The sequence below is a fragment of the Lissotriton vulgaris genome, chromosome 7 (assembly GCF_964263255.1).
Source record: "Lissotriton vulgaris chromosome 7, aLisVul1.2, whole genome shotgun sequence".
In the NCBI taxonomy this organism is placed as follows: domain Eukaryota; kingdom Metazoa; phylum Chordata; class Amphibia; order Caudata; family Salamandridae; genus Lissotriton; species Lissotriton vulgaris.
This window is the reverse complement of record NC_141695.1, coordinates 1,436,347,574-1,436,369,491: the sequence shown is the minus strand read 5'-3', so window position 1 is coordinate 1,436,369,491 and position 21,918 is coordinate 1,436,347,574. Positions and strand designations below refer to the sequence as shown.

At 49.6% G+C, this 21,918-nt stretch overlaps 1 protein-coding gene across 3 annotated transcripts in view; it reads right to left on the bottom strand.

The window, feature by feature from the left end:
• RPRD1B (regulation of nuclear pre-mRNA domain containing 1B) overlaps positions 1-21,918 on the bottom strand; it is a 271,887-nt gene that overhangs the window by 36,452 nt on the left and 213,517 nt on the right. For all 3 annotated transcript variants that reach the window (XM_086932237.1, XM_086932236.1, XM_086932238.1), the window contains one exon: positions 7,718-7,893. In XM_086932237.1, the coding sequence (XP_086788363.1) occupies positions 7,718-7,893 (176 nt within the window). The remainder of the gene's footprint in view (positions 1-7,717; positions 7,894-21,918) is intronic.

Sequence of the window (21,918 nt, the reverse complement as noted above, 5' to 3'; positions counted from 1 at the left end):
ACTGCGTGCTTTACAACCACTAGATCTTCCAAACTTCCTGTAGCCTGTGACCATTGCTGTTGCAGCCATTCCTGAAATGGTATCATGTGGAGCCATATATTGGGGACCAGGTGTATGCAGGATGCCATCATCGCCATGATCTTGCTCGCTGTCCTCACTGTCAGAGCTCGCCCCTTCTGGTAACGACGTGTCTCCTTCAGCAGGGCCAGTGTTCTCTTGTCGCTGGGGAACACCTTGCGCTGTATGGTGTTGATCTGTGCCCCCACTAAGATCTTCACTTGCTCTGGTTCCATTGAGGATTTTTCTCAGTGTATGGAGAATCCCAGGTCCGTCAGGGTCTGTGTGACCCGCTGTGCGTGTTCCTTGCATGTTCTGTGTGAACTTGCTTTTATTAGCCAGTCGTAGAGGTAAGGGTATACATGAATCCCTTCCCTGCGCAGGTACGCTGCCACGGGTGCGAGACATTTGGTGAACACCCTTGGTGCGGACTTTAGTCCGAAGGCTAGGGCTGTGAACTGGTAGTGTTCTTTGTTGATGGTAAATCTTAGTAGATGTTTGTGCTGCCTGTTCATGGGAATGTGCAGGCAAGCATTTGCAATATTTTTCCCCTCTTCCACGAGATGTGATGCCCTTTGCTGGTATTCCTCTGGGAGGTGCGTGAGCAGTTGCCCCATCTCGTCCCAATGTTGGTGCTGGTGTCTGTTCAGTAGGGCGTACTGCATTTCTCTCTATCTTTCTCCCAGTCAGGTCCATTCTCCTACTTTCTTTGTCTTGAGGTGGGCCTGACGTTGTTGGTACATTTGTCCTCTTTCTGGCTGTTGCCGCAATAATGGAGTCCGCCGTCCGTGACGGATCCATGGATGTAGGGAGGATCCTGAGAGGAGTTGTTTGTATTTTTTCTCCGGCCTAGGTGTGACAGACCTGCAGGTTGCTGGATCTTTGAAAGCCTCCCTCCCTCACTCGGAAGCATGGGGAGGAACTGACTCTTCATTTGAGTGGGGAGCAGGGTCTCTAAAAGGAAACATGCCTTTGGTTTTTCCTCCTCCAATTTGACTCCATAGGCCGCTGCCGCGTTCTTGATGACCATGTTATAGGCACCAATGTCGTCTGGTGGCGAAGGCCTCGAAGGATAAATCTCCACGGGCTCTTCCGGATTTTCTGAGTCGATGTCCTGCCATTCCAGGTCTTGTTTCATCGAGGATGCCGAGCCGAAAGTTGTTTGCTGGTCATCGTCGCCTTCTTCCTCATAGTATAGGCCCTCTTCCTCGAGGTGTTCCTGGGGCTCCGGAGTTTTCGGCAACTCTTCGGCGTTTAACTCCTCTTCCTCTTCTATTTTGACGATCGTCGTTGGCGGTTTCGAAGGAATCGTGAACCTTTTCCTTTTCTCGTCGAACTCTTTCTTCCTTTGCAGGATGTTCTCCATTTCGGCCTCGAGCCTTCTCTTTTTCCTCTCCATCTCAGCGGCATGCTCGGCGTCGAGCGTTTCGGACGATCTCTTCGACTTAGTCGTCGACGTCGAAGCGACCTTCGGGTCCTTCTCCTTCGAAGTCCTTTTCGGGGACAGCTGGGCTGTCTGTTCTTGGATGCAGCTGCGGCCGTCGAGGTTTTCGGCGCAAGTGCTCCCTTCAAGGACTTAGACTCTGTGTTTGAGAGTCCTCATCGGGCTTTCGAGAGTCTGTCAGGGTTTTAGGGGTCGACGTCTCTCCTACCTCTTTAGATGCCTTCTTATCAGTTTCTACGACCGTGTAGTCATCTGCTCCCTCAGCGATGTTGTCCTCTTCGTCGCTGGAGAGGCGAAGGTCCCGAAGCGACGGAGGTTGGCCCTTGCCTTGCATTGGGTAGTTGGCTCTCTGTCTCTCTCTAACCCAGAGTGTCTTCGGGGTGAAGGCGATCCTTGCTCTCGTAGTAGACCGGTAAGCAGAGGTTGCAGACCGGGTGCTGGTCCTTCTGCGTGTATTTGTGGTGGCAGTTCCGATAGAATTTAAAGGGTGTTTTGTCCATTCCTGCGCTCAAGGGGCCCCCTGTGTGTGCATTCTCCATTGGACGTCGAAGATCTCGAAGTTCTCCCCCTTCTTTGTCGTCCCGGCTTGGTGATCTTGTTCCTTGGTATCTTCTCCAATCTTTTCTGTGAAAATTTCACCTTTTTCTCCTTCATTCCTCCAAAAACTCTGGAGCCTCTCGGTGACGATTCAGACCCAACTGCGGAAAAAAGAATCTGAAGATGGCACCCAAAGGTGGGAGCTTCCGCAGGAAGCGTGCCAATGTCACAGGAAGTACACCAAAAGGTGGGGTGTCAGCGCCCACCTGGGCTACGAATAAAAAAAAAAAAAAAAGGACTACGATTCCGGACCCAACCACTAGACCGCGGAATAATGTACAGCATAGTGAATTCAGAAAGATTCACGCTGCAAAATGTTCTGTACCATGGCATTAAAAGAAACTATTTGTTTTGAGTGACAATAACAGACACATCTTTTCTAATGAGCTAGCATGCTCGAGTGGTAGGCCTACGGGCTTCTTTAAGAATAGTCATACATTCAGGCAGCTGGTTGAGGTAACCAAATTCTATGAACTCAGAAGCCACAATGTCAGGTTGACAGCATTGGGTTCTGGGTGCCTGACTTCTCCATGGTTCTGAGTGAGGACTGGTCTGTTGGTCAGCTTCTCATGGGAAACTACACCAAGGTCCAAAAAAGTTGTGAACCAGGGCCGATGGGCCCATGTGAAAGCCACTAGTATTAGTGAGAGAGTGTGTTGCCCGAGCTATTGTACAAGAAACATCCCTGACCAATGTATCCAATGCCTCTTGCCCTTGGATAGTGGGTGTGGAACCTGGAGGCGAAGTTTGAGCATTTGGGGTTGTCGGGGTTGTGAACAGATCTATTTGGGGCATTTCCCCTCCATGGAAGTGGGGGAGGAAGGCTTGAGGTGGAGCTTCCACTCATGGACTTGTCCGTTGTGACAGTGATGTGGGGAATAAGGTCAAGGAAAGGCAGCCGTTGTAATAGGTTGTTGGTGTTCTACCACTGCAGAGTGTGATGTGTGTGGCGGCCTATCAATACTAGATCCTGTAAATAACCCTATGACAGACTACTGTTGAGCTAAGCATTCTTGCAATGGACTCATGTGTTGTCGTGCTTGATGTACAATGGCAATGCAGGGCGCCATAATATCTAAGAGACACATGACTTGTCACTATGAGTTGATGATTTGTTTGGGACTGGGATACCAATGCTTTGCAAGAAAACTGGATTCTTGCATGACTGAGATATGCTAGTCCTACTTATGTGTTTAGAATAGTCCCTAGATATGGTTGAACCTGTAGGAGGTTGAAGGTGATACTTGGTGAAATTGATGGTGAACCCTAAGCAATGGAGCAGATCTAACCCAGAGTGTCTTCGGGGTGAAGGCGGAGCAGGCGTTGCAATCCTTGCTCTCGTAGTAGACCGGTAAGCAGAGGTTGACTGAAAGGTGGAATGATGGGAGGTGTGACATGAGCTCCAGACAATACCCATGTTGGATAATGTTCAACACCCACAGGTCTAATAGAACGGTTTGTTTGCCATGTCGGTACAAAATGTTGTAAGCGAACTCGGAAAAATGGTATATGGTCAGGAGGTAGGAGAGGGAAGGGAAGTCAGTGCATGGTGGTGGGTGCTGCTCTGCGTGGGGCAGTACCCTTGCCTCTGCCTATGGCATGGTTACCTCTGTAGGACCCTCTGAAATAAACTTGAGGGGGAAGTATGTTGATCCTGGTTGCAGTGATGCAGGGTAGATTTGTCAGAAGCGGCTGCTTTGGAACCTCCACAGTAGCTGGGGACAGTGTAATGAGTCAAAGGGAGCAGATGTTTGGAGGGACCCCATTGCTTTTGCAGTCTTTGTGTCTTCCATATTTTAATCCAATGTTTGGTCTAAATGAGGACCAACCAGATGATCTTTGTCAAATGGTAGGTTGAGCACATTCTGTTGAACCTCTGGTTTGAAACCAGAAATGTGCCATGCATGCCATCTGAGTAAGAGGCTAGTGTTTATACCTCTAGCTGCAGTGTCTAGAGTGTCTAAGGTACAGCGGATTGAAATATTTGATATTAACTTGCCTTCCAAGACAGTTCTTGTCCCAGACTAGAGCTCATCTGGGAAATATTGGAGAAGATGCTCCATCTCATCCCAGTGAGCACAATCGTTATGCGAAAGCAGGTCCATCGAGTTAGCAATACGCCAATGACTGGCAGATTGTGCTGCAACCCTTTTCTCCTCTGCATCTATTCACTTCCTTTCTTTATAAGGCGATTTACAAAAAGGGGGTGGTGATGAACAGAGTATCTGAGTTAAACAGACCACTCTTACCCAGTCCAAAGATCAGGGCTTGATCCATCACCGTTATTTATCTCACTGCCCCATCCCAGCTCAGAACCTGGCTATATGCAAATCAGTCTGTCCCTGGCCCAGTGCATCATGGGAACAGGGCAGACTAAACTACCAAGCCAATTCTTCACCAGAAAGGAGACAAGCTACCGGGGACCGGTTTCTGGCATTTCAGCCTTCTTCGGCCCGGCTTGCTTGAATCCTGATGGAGCAGTGAGAAAGGGACTCATGTCTGAGTATACCCTGCCACACCTATAGTGGCCAAAAACGATTTACAAAAAGGGGGTGGTGATGAACAGAGTGTCTGAGTTAAACAGACCACTCTTACCGAGTCCAAAGATCAGGGCTTGATCCATCACCGTTATTTATCTCACTGACCCATCCCAGCTCAGAACCTGGCTATATGCAAATCAGTCTGTCCCTGGCCCAGTGCATCATGGGAACAGGGCAGACTAAACTACCAAGCCAATTCTTCACCAGAAAAGAGACAAGCTACCGGAGACCGGTTTCTGGCATTTCAGCCTTCTTCGGCCCGGCTTGCTTGAATCCTGATGGAGCAGTGAGAAAGGGACTCATGTCTGAGTATACCCTGCCACACCTATAGTGGCCAAAAACGATTTACAAAAAGGGGGTGGTGATGAACAGAGTGTCTGAGTTAAACAGACCACTCTTACCCAGTCCAAAGATCAGGGCTTGATCCATCACCGTTATTTATCTCTCTGCCCCATCCTGCTAGCTTGCGAGCAGTGGTGATAAGAGAATCTGGTGGAAGTTGGCCCAGCTGTAAATGTGAACACAAGGGGAAGCCTTGTACTTCTTGTCCACCCTGGGAGCTATACCCTTAGCCCTAATAGGGTCTTAACAGATCTCCTCAGTATGCCTCAGGGCTGCTGGCCTTGTCTGTCTTCTTACTGTGTTTCGGTGGCACCAGGAAATCCAATACCTCCTGAAAAGACAGCAGTCTTTTGGGTGGTGGAGGAATGAGTGTATAAGATGTGGCAAAGATAAGGCTGGTTAGAAGCTGGGTGTGAAATGTTTCTTTCTGGCATCCAGTTGCTCTCTGAGTCGATGTAGGACGGGCTCCACTGGCCTGTCGGTTTATGGGATGGATATCTGCTTCGAGGATCTCGGGTCCGACCCAGGTTTTGATATCGAAGCTTTGCCCGGTGTCAAAGCAGTGAATGTCAACGGTGATGATCGGCTTGTCACCGAGGGCCACGTAGGTGCCGGCTGGCGTTCCAAGACAGAAGTGCTAGAGGCTTCAGTTGTTTTTTCAGTTGAGGGTGTTGCCGGTCCGCATCAACATCGTCAAGCCCAATAAGGTCTGGAGTATCCTCTATGCTCATCTGCAACATCTCAAACAGACTTGCGCAATTGTCTCGAAGGATGTTCTTGGAGCAGAAGGAGCGTCAGTCGTCGCAATCTGCTTTTCTGTGTTCTGGTGACAAGCACAGATTACAGATCTGGTGTAAATCAGTCCTGGGATTACTTTGAGTGGCATTGAGGACACAAGGGAAGGGTGTCTGTTTCATTACCTGCAGGGCATTCTCTGGAAAACTAGATGGAGACTGAAGAAGGACCCGAAGCGTGAAGTCCTGTAGGGACTGCGGTTGATGCCACTCGGCGATAGATATATACATACCCAGATAGGCTAAAATGGGAAATGCAAAAAATACATACCGACAAGGTGAACAAACAGAAAAGAGCACCGGGACGGTGTTGAACCGGAGTGCAGGCACACATGCCCGAACCAGAAGGCGGAAATAAAACAATTTAACAATGGAGTCGATGTCCGTGCGCATGATCACCAAGAGGAGGAGTCACTCTCCCACGAGACTCGAAAGAATTCTTCAAAGAAAAACATATGGACACATCCAGACCCAACACTGGATGGCAGGAATATGCAAAGCATGCGAATCTATAGCCACACATGCCTCCAACAGACTGTTCTCAATTTGGTAAAAGTATCCCAAGCATAGGCATATTTCGCCTGCGCTTCCTATTAAAAACAATTCCCTTTTTTTGAACATGGCACCAGGCCACCCATTCTTTCACTTTATTTTGTGATTTCAGTTTCAAATACTCTTCTCAGAACTGAAGGCACCAACCACGGAGTAACACCTCAATTAGCCACGCACAGTCACAGGCAGCAGGAGATGTATGGTTATGGATGGAGTTTCTCACCATTTCCAAACACCTGTGAGCCAGGACCTTGTTCTACCCTGGATTCATTCATATCCCTACAAAAATATCTTCCTGTGTCTACTGCATAAGTACTTAGACATTGCTCTTCCTTCTACAACGGGGTCCCCACAACGCATGCAGGAGTCTATCCCCATTACTCTTTTCACCGTTTTCGGGCCTTTTAGCTCTGTTACTATTTTTCAATTTCTTGACAATAATATTTCAAACTTTTCTTTCCATCATTGTTTGTGGTTTTCTCCACTCACCAACTCAGTCAGCTCAAAACCAAATTGTTAGTTTTAATATAGTTCTTCCTGTAACTTTTTACTCTTTAGCCAACCTTGTTTCAGCTATTCCATCTTCCCTCTATTCATTATGTTATATGATTTACTTCTCCCAACAGGTCTTGGAGTATCTGTATATTTTAAGGTACTGAAATATTTAAGCTATTTTCTGATTGCTTCGGTGTCTAGTTTTCTATTTCTCGCTTCAACTCCACATCTGAGGCTGCAAACTGCTTTCCATTTCTCCTCATTTTTGTTTTATAGGTTCAAACAATTCAAATTAAGCTGTAGTATTGATTTTGCCAATCATTTTGGCATCTTATCATTGGGTGTCTCTAATCCCAACTATGTTTTCACTTCCCCAGGCTCACATAAATGTCTTGCTCTAGGACACTGTGCGTTATACTCTAAACAGGCCATACTCCTACATGCGGTTTCAAGCTTATCTAAAATCCCCTATTTGCTAAGCTTAGGCTATGCCACTTCACAAAATCCCTTTTTACAGTTACAACTCCTGTTTGAGGATTTGTCATGCTTCATTGTGTACATCCTGCTCTGGACAAAAAAAGCATAATTTATAAGCTGATCGCAGCTTACAAACTTCAGACAAAAGTGCTGCTTTAATATTTGGAACTTCACAATATCAAGGAAGAATGGAGAATTCATCGTGCCACATCTCTCCTGTTCATTTAATTTAACCTACCGCTAAAAATGCCTATACATTTCTCACAGTCAAGACTGTAACTTGGAAGAAGCAAGCTACCAAAGGTCATGAACTTAGACGCTGATGTGCCAAAGTGACTTCAACGGAAGGGCACTCACATTTATATAGCATCAATGAAATGTACCAAGCAGGCTCTGTAACACATCAGAAACATACTCACTTCTAGTTTCTTCTCTTTTTCCAGCAGGATATCCTTCTGGCTTTGAGTGTATTCTAAAAGCATTTTTGCAAGTTGTCGCCGGTCATCTAGTTCAGCAGCCAGCCGACCATTGTATTCCGCTAACAGCAAGCAGGCTTCATCCACCGTCTTGGAGAGTCGTTCAGCTCCTTCTTTGTCTGGATATGAGAGCAAACAAAAGAAGAGGATCACTTTATAGCAACATTGCAACAAAAAAAAAACACCACCTTGATCACCGCGGTCTCAAAGGCTTTCGTTGCAGCTGCAAGCTGAGGCTTAGTGGGTCACCCGAGGACAGCCAACACTCAAACTCAAAGCAACATTCAGAATCTTCTTTTAAGGAGAACATTTCTATGTGAACCTTTAAGCATGGAAATATTAGACGGAACAAAGCTCAGATTTCACATGGTTGGGCTCACAACAGCACTAACAACATATAAACAAACATGCAGAGGAACAAATGAGACTGATCACCACACACTCACCACTTGTTGTGCGAATAATAGCTGTACCTCCTACCATGCCACAATGATCAAAAAGACAAGTATATGGATAATGTAGAGCATCAAGACAAAGTGCAACTATCAGCTATATCACTAACTACAAGCCACGCAATGCTCATACTAATGCAGTTAGATGACAAAAGCCTCTGACAGCATATATCATAAACCTACCTGCCATTAACACTACTCGTCAGACTGCTAAAACAACCAGAAATTAGAATCCAGTCTGCAATGTTGCCTTCAAAACCATGATGTGAAACTTTTCAAATGCTGACAGAGCTTTCTTCTGATGGTAAGATGTGAAATGACTGATTACGAAGGAAAGGGAGGAATACTTTTAGAGCTAGGCAAATCGTTGAGCAGATTGCTGTGCAAACCCTGTGCTGCTGAAGACCAGAGTATCTGATCTCCAGAGGGGCCCTTCCCTCCAAGGATGAGGCATCAATCATTACCTTGATCGCCTCGACTACGTTGGGAACGGTCGCTCCCTTCTGCCCTCGCTGCCTCCTACTCAAAGCTGCCTGGTATCGTGTGCTTTGCGCTGCTGAGCTTTCCTATCGCCTGAAATTGCTTGCTCCACTGTATCTTCACGTTGGCCTGCATAGCGCTGCTGGCCTCACTTAGCGCTTTAACGTGCCTGCCTGCTTGTGCGCTCGATTGTTCCTGTATTTGTTCACTGTGTTATAATTGTTTTAAAATAATTTTGCCAATTACCTCTGCATCTCCCCCCAACCCGGTCTGCACTCGCGTTGCAGCCGCCATTTGCTGTGTTGTTGTTGTCTTGCCCTGAGCCCGCCCCCTCCACCACGCACCCGCCTCCCATCGGATCCTCCCTCGCCCCTCCCCCTCCCCACCATCCATATATGACAGTAGTTCCCGCGCGCAGAGTTCACGCGCAGCGTTCGCGCCCAATCCGCGCCGAAGGTGCGCCAAAGGTAAGCCCGTCTACGCCCGTCCGCGCCTGGACCGCGCCCAGCGCCAGACCCCCTGCCCCTCGAGCTGCCCAGCCCTCCCGCATTACCTACGATGCCGCCACCATCCTAGCCCTTAACCCCGGTCGCGCCCCGAACTGCGTCCAAGCCGCTCCTGGACACACCCATGGACCTTTCTCTTGCTACTCCTGCAAATTCATCGGCACCGACAACATCTCCGCTACGACCACGCCACAGATTCCCGACCCCAACCACCTACAATGCATCCTTCTCAACACCCGATCGGTCCACAGGCACGCCATTGACCTATGGAATCTACTAGACACCATCTCCCCAGACGTCGCCTTCCTAACAGAAACATGGATGAACGCTTCCTCCGCCCCAGACATCACCATTGCCATCCCTGAAGATTATAAGATCACACGCAAGGACCGTACCGGCCACACAGGAGGAGGAATCGCTATCGTCCATAAAAAAATCAATCCGCATCTCAACCAGCTCTGACGCCAACCTCGCCAACTCCGAACACCTTCACTTCCAGATCCACATCGACCCCAAGACCACACTCAGAGGCACCCTCCTCTACAGACCACCAGGACCCCGCGCAAAATTCAGTGAAGACATCACGGACTTCATCACTCCACACGCGCTCCCCTCCAAAGACTACATCCTTCTGGGAGACCTCAACTTTCACCTTGAAAAGATCAACGACCGCAACACCACAACCCTCTTGGACAACCTCGCCAACCTCGGACTTAAACAACTGGTCACTTCCCCCACTCACATCGCAGGTCACACACTCGACCCCATCTTCACCTCCAGCAATCATGTCTCCTTCAGCCACACTACAGATCTCCTCTGGACTGACCACAGCTGCGTTCACTTCACCTACAACAAGCCAAAACCCACCAACCACCTCCAACCAACCCTGCAAAGAAACTGGAACAAAATCACCATCGACCAGATCTCCTCATCGCTCCTTCTAAACACCCCAGCCCACTCTTCTAACCCAAACCAAGCCGCCGCCAACTTCACCCTATGGTTATCCAACACCGCCGACACCTTAGCACCACTGAAAAAACGTCAAAGCAAACCTGGCAGCAAGAAGGCCTCATGGTTCAACGATGATCTTAAAAAGTCCAAGAAACTCTGCCGCTCCCTTGAAAAGGCGTGGAAAAAAGACCCAACCACTAGCACCAAGGACGCCTTCAAAAACGCCACCCGCACACACCACCAATTAATCCGAAAGGCCAAGAAAACAGCATTCAAGGATCGACTTGACAACAACGCCCACAACAGCAAGGAACTTTTCAACATCGTCAAGGAATTTACCAATCCCTCGGCCAACACCAACGACATCACCCCCTCTCAAGCCCTCTGCGACTCCCTAGCCTCATTCTTCCACAACAAAATTGCAGACATCCACAACAGCTTCGACAACCAACTCGGAGACCAACCCACCCAACCATATGCTGAACATTCTCCCCCCTTGAACAACCTTAACGACTGGAACCCAATCTCCACTGAGGACACCATCCGCCTGATGAACTCCATCCACTCAGGATCCCCCACAGACCCATGTCCTCACCAGATCTTCAACAAAGCAGACTCCGTCATAGCACCGCACCTCCGAGACGTCATCAACTGCTCCTTCAACTCCGCCACCTTCCTGGAAAGCTGGAAACACGCTGAACTCACCGCCCTTCTGAAAAAACCCACAGCGGACCCCACCGAACTCAAAAATTACCGCCCCATTTCGCTCCTTCCATTCCCGGCCAAAGTAATCGAGAAAGCTGTCAACAACCAGCTCGCCGCTTTCCTCGAAGCCAACAAATCCCTCGACTCCTCACAGTCCGGCTTCCGAGCAAAACACAGCACTGAGACCGCCCTCATCGCAGCAACAGACGACATTCGAACTCTACTGGATAATGGAGACACAGTCGCCCTCATCCTCCTCGACCTCTCTGCAGCCTTCGACACAGTCTGCCACAGCACCCTTTTACAACGCATCAGAAACATCGGAATACAAGGAAAAGCACTTGAATGGATCACCTCGTTCCTCACCGGAAGAACCCAGAGAGTCCGCCTTCCACCATTCAAGTCCGAGGCCACTGAAGTCATCTGTGGCGTACCACAAGGATCCTCACTCAGTCCCACCCTCTTCAACGTATACATGAGCCCCCTCGCGACCATCGCCCGCCAACACAACCTCAACATCATCTCTTACGCGGATGACACCCAACTGATCCTTTCTCTCACCAATGACCCCAGCACCGCCAAAACTAACCTACACGAAGGAATGAAAGAAGTTGCAGAATGGATGAAACACAGCCGTCTGAAACTGAACTCAGATAAAACAGAAGTCCTCATCTTAGGTACTTCCCCCTCTGCATGGGACGACTCTTGGTGGCCGGAAGCCCTTGGAAAAGCACCCATCCCGACAGCCCACGCATGGAACCTAGGCGTTATCCTGGATTCTTCACTCTCAATGAACAGACAAGTCAGCGCCGTATCCTCATCCTGCTTCAACATTCTTCGCATGCTCAAAAAAACATTTCGCTGGATCCCCACCGAAACCAGAAAAACAGTCACCCATGCTCTGGTCACGAGCCGACTGGACTACGGAAACACCCTCTACGCAGGCACTACCGCTAAACTCCAGAAGAAACTCCAACGAATCCAAAACGCCTCAGCCAGGATCATATTAGACATCCCGCGCAACGAACACATCTCTGGTCACCTGAAAGACCTCCACTGGCTACCCGTCAATAAGAGGATCACTTTCCGACTGCTAACCCACGCACACAAATCACTCTACGACATCGGACCAGAATGCCTCAACTCACGACTGTCCTTCTACACCCCCTCCCGCCAACTACGTTCTTCCAACCAAGCCCTCGCCACTGTACCTCGCATCAACAAGACCACCATGGGAGGCAGATCCTTTTCATACCTGGCTGCTAAAACATGGAACTCACTCCCCACTTACCTTCGCCTTACCCAGAACCACCTAGCAGTCAGAAAGCAACTTAAAACGTGGATATTTGACAAGTAATCCTCCTCCCCTCCCTAAGCGCCTTGAGACCCTCTGGGTATGTAGTGCGCTATATAAATTCTTTGACTTGACTTGACTTGACTTACTACGGGTAGCTGGGGTTCCCCTCAATGCCCTAATAGGTAAGCTCCGATGCAGTGTCTCTAGAGAGAACTATGGCGTCTGACAGATTATTTTCTGTGCTGGAACCACTGCCTGCAAAGAAACCCCTAAATGGCCCTCATAGGACAGTGGGCATGTGTGACCAGGTGGATGCAAGAGGCCTGCAGAGCAAGCAGGCGTAAGATGCATAGGACTGGAATCCAAGCAACTTCCCGAAATTATGGAAGCAATGCATAAAGTCCTGTATCCTCTGCACAGGAGGAAAGGCTCGGCTCAAGGTGGTATCAGTACTGCCTCTATGAACAGGAAATTCAGAGAGTACAGGAAATATTTAGGCCCACCTATGTTGCATCAGGGATGCCTCTGACTGGGCCACTTTTAGGATCCAATCGTCCAGAAATGGATAAGAACTATTCCAGGTAATCTCTAAATCTTATCTTCTGTTCCCAGTAATAATCAGATTAATAGCAGTCAGGCTTTCTGTAATATGCTGGCTAACTTTTATCTTGATAGAGTAGTCCAAGTCTACAATAAGTTTGATTAAATTAATACAGTCAGTCAGTCAAAAAATGTATTTCGATTTTGAGAAAAATCATAAAAGTTGTATACAATACAGAACAATAAAAATCGGAGGATATCCACGTGCCCGTTTTCTGAAATAACAATCGCCCTGCAACTTCATGATATGACAAATATTTAAAATAATAAATACAATTTTGACAGAACATTTAAAAATTTCATAACCACAATTACTATTTATACAGTATGGTGCAAGTGCAAAGTGCTAGATAATACTACAACACCTAAACAAATAGATGTCAGCCAGTCGTTTTGTGTTTCCAGCATATCACCCAAACCCAGCCCAAAAACTTTGCAACAGCGATAACAGGACCCTCCAGGGATGATTTCAGGATCCTAAAAGCATCGCTGCTAGACCTAGTTCCTAAGTTTAGAGAAATGGGTTTCAACCAACTAGACCTTGGTTTATAATACAAAGGACATACAAAAAAGATATGTAGCTCTGATATCTTCATATCCTCACAAAAGGGACAAATACTGCAATTGGTGGTACACCATTTGTTCATAAAAGCATTTGTTGGTAGCGATCCCACCCTGAACTGATGGTACAGTTTCCTATCCCTTGTGGAAGTAATTAGATCCCAATAACTCTCATAGGAGGCCTCATACTTGGCATCAAGGAATGTATTTGTTAGTAAGGGTTTAATATTGGATGAGAATCGCTTTGAGGCCAACATGTTCCAGTACGCTGTCTTGAGCTCAGATTTGGGTGGAAAAGTGCTTTCGGCAGGTGCTGTCCAAAGACGACTCAAACACATCTCACAAAATATATTTTTAACAGTCCTTAGCCAAGGGATTTTCCTGGAGACATCTAGATCTCTTACTTTAAGTAGGGCCAATGCACAGCATGATAATTCAGGAGTGACCGAAAACCTCCTCCAAAAGGCTATTGGCCTGTAGTGAGCAACATCACTGATCAACTGGCAGCCAAGATCCAAATACAGGGGTAATAACGGGGTAGATTGCGGAAGGCCGTTTATAGACCTGGGAAACTTGTTCTGGGACACCCCCAAGTTGTCCAGATTCGCATAACCCCACAACTCTGCCCCATAAAGTATTGCAGCAATAGTTTTGGTGTTATAGATTTGCAACAGGGGCGTCATTGGTTTGGTGTAAGATAACCTATGCTCCTTCTGGAGTGGCCCAGACAATTGTGCATGCTTGATCGTAAGCAAATCTATTTGGGGCTTCCAGGTGATTATCAATGTTGACTCCTAGATATGAAAATGTCTCAGTTTGCTCCAATATATCCCCATTCATTTTGACTATACCCACAGGATTCTTTTTGTTTTGTAGGACCATGTATTTGGTTGTGTCCATGTGTACAGAGAGATCATGGTCCTCACAAAACTCCTCAAACCAAGTGCTCTTTGAAGTCCCTGCCTAGTCTTCGAAAGGATGAGGGTATCGTCTGCAAACATTAAAAGGGGGGATCTTGGAGCCGGCTAGGGTAAATTAATACATTTAAACAGGAAGGAACAAGTCAATACGATCCAAATCTAAGCCATTCTACATTCTCTACGTTCTCAGCAATGACCATTAATCAAGTAATAGCCCAAATCCAAGCAGCCAAGTCAGGTTCTTCTATGTACTCATGACCCCCTTCAATGACTTGTAGCTGCAGACAATATTGCTACCCACCTTACCAGAATATTCAACTCCACGTTTAGAGCTGGATATTTTCCTCAGTACTGGAAGGAAGCGTCTACATTTCCTCTCGTAAAAAAGCATATTTTGAACCCGATGCACCGAAATAGCCATCGTCCTATTTCTTGCCTTCCTTCACCAATGATGATCATTGAAAAGGCTACCAATCAGTAGCTTGCCCTTTTCATTCAGTAAAATCAGCTGCTAGATACTACCCAGTTGGGGTTCAGAAGCAGTTTTAGTGCCGAAACGGCCCTAATAAAAACAACAAAGGAAGTAAGAGCTAGTTTGGACAAGGGTGGCTGTGCAGCACTTGTCTTACTCGATTTATCTGCAGCCTTTGACACGGTCGAGCAATAAATAATGGTCAACCATCTCCAGGCTGTTATTGAGGGACTGCTTATGCTCAACTGAAATCTTTTCTGTCAGAGCAAAAGCAAACTGTAGTTCAGAATCACTTTGTATCTGTCCCCTTTTCACTTCCATGTGGGGGCCTGCAGCGATCCTTCTTAAGTCCAATGTTGTTCAACTTTTACGTGACACCTCTTGCAGTCTTGTTTTGGTCCTTTGGTTTTGAGCTAACATCTTATGCAGACAATAGTCAAATTGTGGTGTATATGTCCACTGGCGATAGCGTTACAGGCCCGAGATTCAATGACTGCAATAGAGGTATTCGGAAATGGCTGAACGGTAACTGCTTAAAATTTTATTCTGGAAAGGCAGAGCTTATCCTATTTGGCAATAGTGCTCCTCTCCGGTCACCTTTGTGGTGGCCTGATGAATTAGAAACCCTGCCAGCCCCAGTGTGTAAGGTTCGGCATCTGAGAGCTACAATAGATAACAAACAGTGCCTTCGGCCAGCAGGTGAATGCAGTTACCTCATCCTCTTTTTACATCTTTAGGATGATAACAAATAATTATTGCGTTCATCCCTCCTGGGGCACAAAAAACTGTTGTAACGGCCTTGGTTCTATCTACGATAAAAGATTATAATGGCCTGTACATGCAACATCAGCACATGAACACGCTACAGGCCCTGCAGAACGCAGCTGCTATACTGCTGGAAGGAATTCCTAAACATAAATCAGCTTCACATGCCAATAGTAGGCTGCATTGGCCCCCCATTTGGCAACAAATCAGATTAAAAGCTCTCGGTTTAGCCCATAAAGCCCTCCATAAGGACCCTGACTGTTGCACTGTTGAAAATAATTTTGCAATAAAATTCTCTGAAGAGATCAAGACTGCATCGAAAGTGCAGAAAAAAAAGAGTGAAATGAAGTCTGCTCGACATGGTGGTGGTGGGAGGGGATATGTAGCATCATGGGTCCTGCAAGGTCACCAATGTCACTGCTGGCATTGATGCAAAGCTCATGACCTCTACGGTCTTGGGAGAGTTGTAGGCAGAGGTATTTCTGGGCCACCCTGGAGCATGAAAGGATATTCAAGAGGAGAGAAATCTGCAAGTATAAGTATCCATTCGAAAGAGTTCTATAAGGCAAGTAACTAATTTTTCTTATGAAGACCTTCAACCTAAAACAATGTAATTTCCAAGAGGCATATGCACAAACCCTGCTGGAGCAGCTAGAGGGGTGGGATCAAGTGAAACTATTTAACAGTTTCTCAACTCCAGCTCAAGAGAAGGAGCATCAACAGAGGACAATAGCCTTGGACTATCTTTCTTGAGGTACCAGGCTCAGCCTTTCGCAGTTTGGCTACTTTTTGATTATAGTGTGGCATTTGACAGGGTAGAAAAGGAAAGCTAGGTGCATGGGGTACACCCCTATGCTGCTAAGAGCCGTAATCTCACTATACTCAATGACATGGGTCGGTGTGAAAACTCGTCTCAGTTCAGTCACCTGAAAAATCTAAACAAATCGAGGCATGAAGCAGGGAAGTGTCCTGGCCCTCCTGCGGTTTAATTTGTATACAGCTTATTCAGGGAAAAGCAGTAGAGCCCGGAATTCCTGCCCGTTCAAGCTATGAAACATCAATCTACAAATAACACTGTATTTATGGATCACACTAAATCCGGACTACAGCGGGCATCGAATGCCCAAAATATATTCAATCAGGCTAAACATCTTCAGGTGAACCAGAAAAAACACAAAAGTCCTTTTATTATGAAGTTGCAGGAACAAAAAACATCTCATGGCACATAGGTTGCAATATCAGCAGCACAGCAAGGAAGTACAATTACCTTGGTGTCTGGTTTAGTGAAAACAAAACAGCAGTGGCACAAGCAAACCATATAAAACTTTTTTTTAAAAAGATGCCACAATGCTGTACGGAATCAGCTACTTGACTAGCACCTATGTAGGATACTAGTGGCCCCAATTCTAAAGGTAATGAAGGCAATCTTTCTCCAAGCCTTACAGTATGCCCACTTCGTCTACACCCAGGTGCCCTAGACTCAGCCCTGGAGCAGCCTATTGTTGATCGTACAAGAAAACTTACAGACAACCACGATACACTTGTCGCACAAGTTACTACTTGTGTAACGATATATCTGTAAGAGACATTAGTTAGTGATAGATTCCTTACCTTAGAATATTCCCAGGCATCAGACTGGATCCGGAAATGTTTGCGTAGCAATACCCCTGCGCGTCGCTAGGCATCGGCCGCGGCTCCGCGTCCATCGTTGGCGTCGTTAGCGCCGGAATGACGTCGGAGTACTTAGACGCCGCCCACGCGTGCTGACGTCAGTTCTGATACACAGCTTTTCCGCGCCAGATACGCAGAGCCAAGATAGAACCAACACTGGTGCCATGAAACTAGGGCCCTGAAAGGGGATGACCTTAACCCTAAATATCGGTTCGCAGAACAGGGAGGATGGGTGGGTCGGTAAGGAATCTATCACTAACTAACGTCTCTTACAGATATATCTTTACACAAGTCGTAACTTGTGCATCTGAAAGAGACACGTTAGTGATAGATTCCTTACCTTGGAATAGATACCCCAGCAATACCAACCCCGGTGGTGGGTCTGCGAACCAATAATCACACCAGAAAGTCCTGGAGGACGGAACGGCCAAAGAAGCCATCCCTCCGGACTTGGCTGTCCAGGCAGTAGTGTCTTGCAAACATGTGCAGCGAGGCCCACATAGCTGCCTGGCAAATGTTCTGCAAGGGCTCTCCTCGGCCCATGGCAGTTGTAGTCGCCGTGGCCCGAGTAGAATGAGCCCGCAATCCAGCAGGGGGCTCCTTTTTGGCCATGAGAAACATGCCTGGATACACAAGATGATCCACCGCGAGATGGTCCTCTTGTGCACCGCCTTTCCCTTCTTAGCGCCCACGTAACCAACAAAGAGCTGGTCATCCACCCGGAACTGGCGTGTGCGATCTAGATAATAAGAGAGCGCACGTTTTGGGTCCAGACGGTGGAGCCTCTCTTCCTCTTTCGAGGGATGCAGAGGCGGAAAGAAGGTGGGCAAGGTAATGGACTGCCCGATGTGGAAGGACGTGACAACCTTGGGCAGGAAAGAGGGTCTCGTCCGCAACACAACCTTGTCCGGATGGACAGATAGGAAAGGAGGTGTAGAAGAAAGAGCCTGGAGCTCACTCACTCTCCTGGCAGAGGTGATGGCCACCAGGAAAGCAGTCTTCAAAGTAAGAAGACGGAGAGGACAGTTATGGAGCGGCTCAAAGGGAGCACACATTAGGTAAGTAAGTACAAGATTCAAGTCCCACTGGGGCATCACGAAGGGAACACGTGTGTGATGCCCTTCAAAAACCTATTTACAATGGGGGACTTGAATAAGGAACAGAGGAGAGGAATGCCTTCAGTGCTAGACGAATCGCCCGCAGCTCCAAAAGGTTGATATGGAGCCGGGACTCCGCCAGAGACCAGAGGCCTCTGATCTCAGCCTCTCCCATGTGGCCTCCTCAGCCCCGGAGGGACGCGTCCGTCACAACCACGTGCTCCGGGTGGGGTAGGGAGAGGGATCTGCCACTGACCCAATCGCGGTCCGTGAGCCACCACTGCAGTTGTCTCACAGTGCCCTCCGAGTTCAAGACATGATCGGACAAGTTGCCCTGATGCAGGGCCCACTGAAACTTCAGGTCCCACTGCAGAGCCCGCATCTGCCACCTGGCGTGATGCACCAGAAGAATGCAGGAGGCCATCAGCCCCAGAAGCCGCAGCGTCAACCTGACCGAGACTCAGGATAAGGTCTGAACGATTGGAATCAGAGCCTGTATATCCCGAACCCGCTGTTCGGGTGGGTAGACCCGAAACTGCGCCGAGTCCCGCTCCGATGAAGAGGAGCTTCTGAGAGGGACACAGGTGCGACTTCGGTACGTTGATGGAGAACCCCAGCAAGTGCAGGAGGTCGGCCGTAGTCTGGAGGTGGCTGACTACTGTCTGGGGCGAGCCCGCCTTCAACAACCAGTCGTCGAGGTAGGGGAAGACTGACACCCCTAACCTGCGCAGATGAGCTGCGACCACCGCCATCACCTTCGTGAACACCCGTTGGGCGCTGGTAAGGCCGAAGGGGAGCACGGTAAACTGAAAGTGCTCGTGGCCTACCGTGAACCGCAGGTAACGCCGGTGGGCAGACAGGACGGGGATGTGAAAATAAGCGTCCTGTAAGTCCAACGCTACCAGCCAGTTTCCAGGGTCCAGGGCAGCTAAGACCTGAGCCAAAGTCAGCATCTAGAACTTCTCCTTCCGGAGGAAGCCGTTGACGTTCCGTAGGTCCAAGAGAGGGCGTAGGCCCCCTTTGCCCTTCTTGGGTACCAGAAAGTAGTGGGAGTAACAACCATACCCTACTTCTGGCCCAGGAACGCGCTCGATGGCCCCCTTGGCCAAGAGGGCGAATTGTGGTGGCATGGCTGGAGGGGTCGCCTCGAAGGGGAGGGAGTAGCTCCTTCGGACGATCTGCAGCACCCACCTGTCCGACGTGATAGTGCGCCAGTGGGAGAGGTGATGGCGAACCCTGCCTCCCACAGGCGTCACATGGGCCTGAAAACTCGGACTAGGAAGGTTTTGAGGCAGGTGCTGCGGAGGGAGGTGTGGACTGGCCTCGCCGTTGTCCCTGACAGCCGCCATGGCGGTTTCCACGGCCGCCACCGCGCTGTTGAACATTCTGCGGTGCGTGTCTGGCAGCACGTGTGGGGGCGCCCCTTCCTGGGCCACGAAAGGAGCGGAAGGCACCCGTTTGCTGGCATGTGGCCGAGAGGCCCAAGGACTTGGCCGTAGCCCTGGAGTCCTCAAAACGCTCAAGCGCATGGTCTGCCTTGTCGCCAAAGAGGCGACGGCCATCGAACGGCATGTCCAGAAGTGTGGCCTGGACATCGGCCGAAAAGTTGGCGGACCTCAACCAGGCGTGGCGTCGAACCGCCACGGTCGTTGCCATCCCCCTGCCCAGTGGGTCCGTGGTATCCAGCCCACACCGGATGGAATATCGCGCTGCATCTCGGCCCTCCACAAGGGTTTGGGACGAGTTTAGCCCGGACCTCCACCGGACATTGCGGCAGCGCGACCGCGTTAGCGGCCCAAGAGACAGGCAGACCGCAGCCCTAAGCTTAGGGACGAGAACACTTTCTTCCCGAACTGTTCATATCTCTTGGATTCCCGATCGGGCGGGGCCGACGGGAATGCGGTCTGGGAAGTGGAGGCCTGGATAACCAGGCTCTCGGGGGTGGGATGGGTGGACAAAAAGCAAGGGTCGCCCGGGGCCGGGCGGTAGCGTCTGGCCACATTCCTATCCACAGGCCGACCTGTGGCGGGCTTGGACCAAGTGCCCACAAGAACGTCACACAAGGCCTCATTGAACGGCAGCAGAGGCTCGCTGGAGCTTGACGGCGTTTTGAGGACCTCAGTGAGGAGGTTAGTCCTCACGGCCGCGATGGGGAGCTCAAGGTTTAAGGCCTTGGCCGCCCTCGTCAACACTACACTGTAAGTAGACCCCTCCTCCTAAGCCACGGTTGGAGGAGAGACAAATCCAGTGTCTTGCGAAGTGTCAATACCACTGGCCTCCCCAAGCTCATATGTCCAGTCCTGTTGAGACTGGCACTCCAGTGCCAGAGGGACCCCTCCCAATCTCCATCGTCACCCGTCTCCTGTAAAACAGGATTAACAGACGGGGCCTCCTCATGGAAATAAAAATCTCCAAAGGCCGTAGGAAGCGGCGCCCTGCAGCGCCGTTCCGGCGCCAGAGTCGGACCGAAGGGAACATTTGTGACGGCGTCCACAGTGGGCGCCGGGGTGACACCCGTGGGGCCGGTGAGGTCGGTGAGGTCGACTGGCGAAGACCCGGAAGCGGATCCGGTGAGGTCCTGCGGCACCGGGACCGAAGTCACCGGCGGCGTCGGGGCCGAAGCACCAGACAGCGTTGGGCTGAAGCACCCGACCCGCTAGGGCCTCCAGCCGGGGCCGTTGGGCCCGGAGGCGCCACGGAACCCGACTGAGGAGGGAGGGACCTCATGGCCATGCGGTACCGCTCGATCTCCTCCGGCGTCGCGCCGTGCCCAGGGACCCGAAGGTGTGGGGCAGGCGGCGAAGCTTGCGACTCCCTCGGAGCCGCGTGGGCGGTGTCGCCCGAACCCCCGGCCGCATCGTGCGAGCGTCGGGGTGGGTCGGAGGAACGATGACGTCTCTCCGACCTCTCATGCCTCTTACCTAAGAACTTGGATCCCGACGACCGATGTCCACTCCCGGAGCTGCGATGACTCCGACCCCGCGACCGGTCCCTCAACCTCCCGTGGAACCGGGACCTGTAACGGCGCGGGGCTGACTGCCGGAGCTCGAGTCGCTTGCAGGACCGCTTCCGCCTAGCTTTAGACGTCAGGGCCCTGCAGTCGGCGCAGGTGCGGTCGTCTGGGTCGAGGCCTAAACACTTCAGGCACCAGCGATGGGGGTCCGTAACCGACATCAGTCGGTCGCAATTCAAACAGGGTTTGAACCCGGGCATCCCTACCGGCACCAATAGAGTCAAAGACTCGAGGAAAGAAATGATCAAAAAGATCAAAAAGTTTAGTCAAAAAATGACATGGGGTAGAGCTTCTCCGGATCTGTGCTAGCTGGCGTGGAAAAAAGAAGAACTGATGTCAGCGCGCATGGGCGGCGTCTAAGTACTCCGGCGCTAACGACACCGACGACTGACGCGGAGCCGCGGACGACGCCTACCGACGCGCAGGGGTATTGCTACGCAAAAATTTCTGGATCCAGTCTGACGCCTGGGGATATTTTAAGGCTAAGGTAAGGAATCTATCGCTAATGTGTCTCTTTCAGATGATCTAGGCTAAGGCTGGAATTGGGCCATGTGATTCAAACACTGGACTGCCAAGCCGCGATGCTGAAATATTACACACAAAATCACTCAAGGTCCACTTGAAAATGAATTTTCAATACTCCAGGCTATCCTT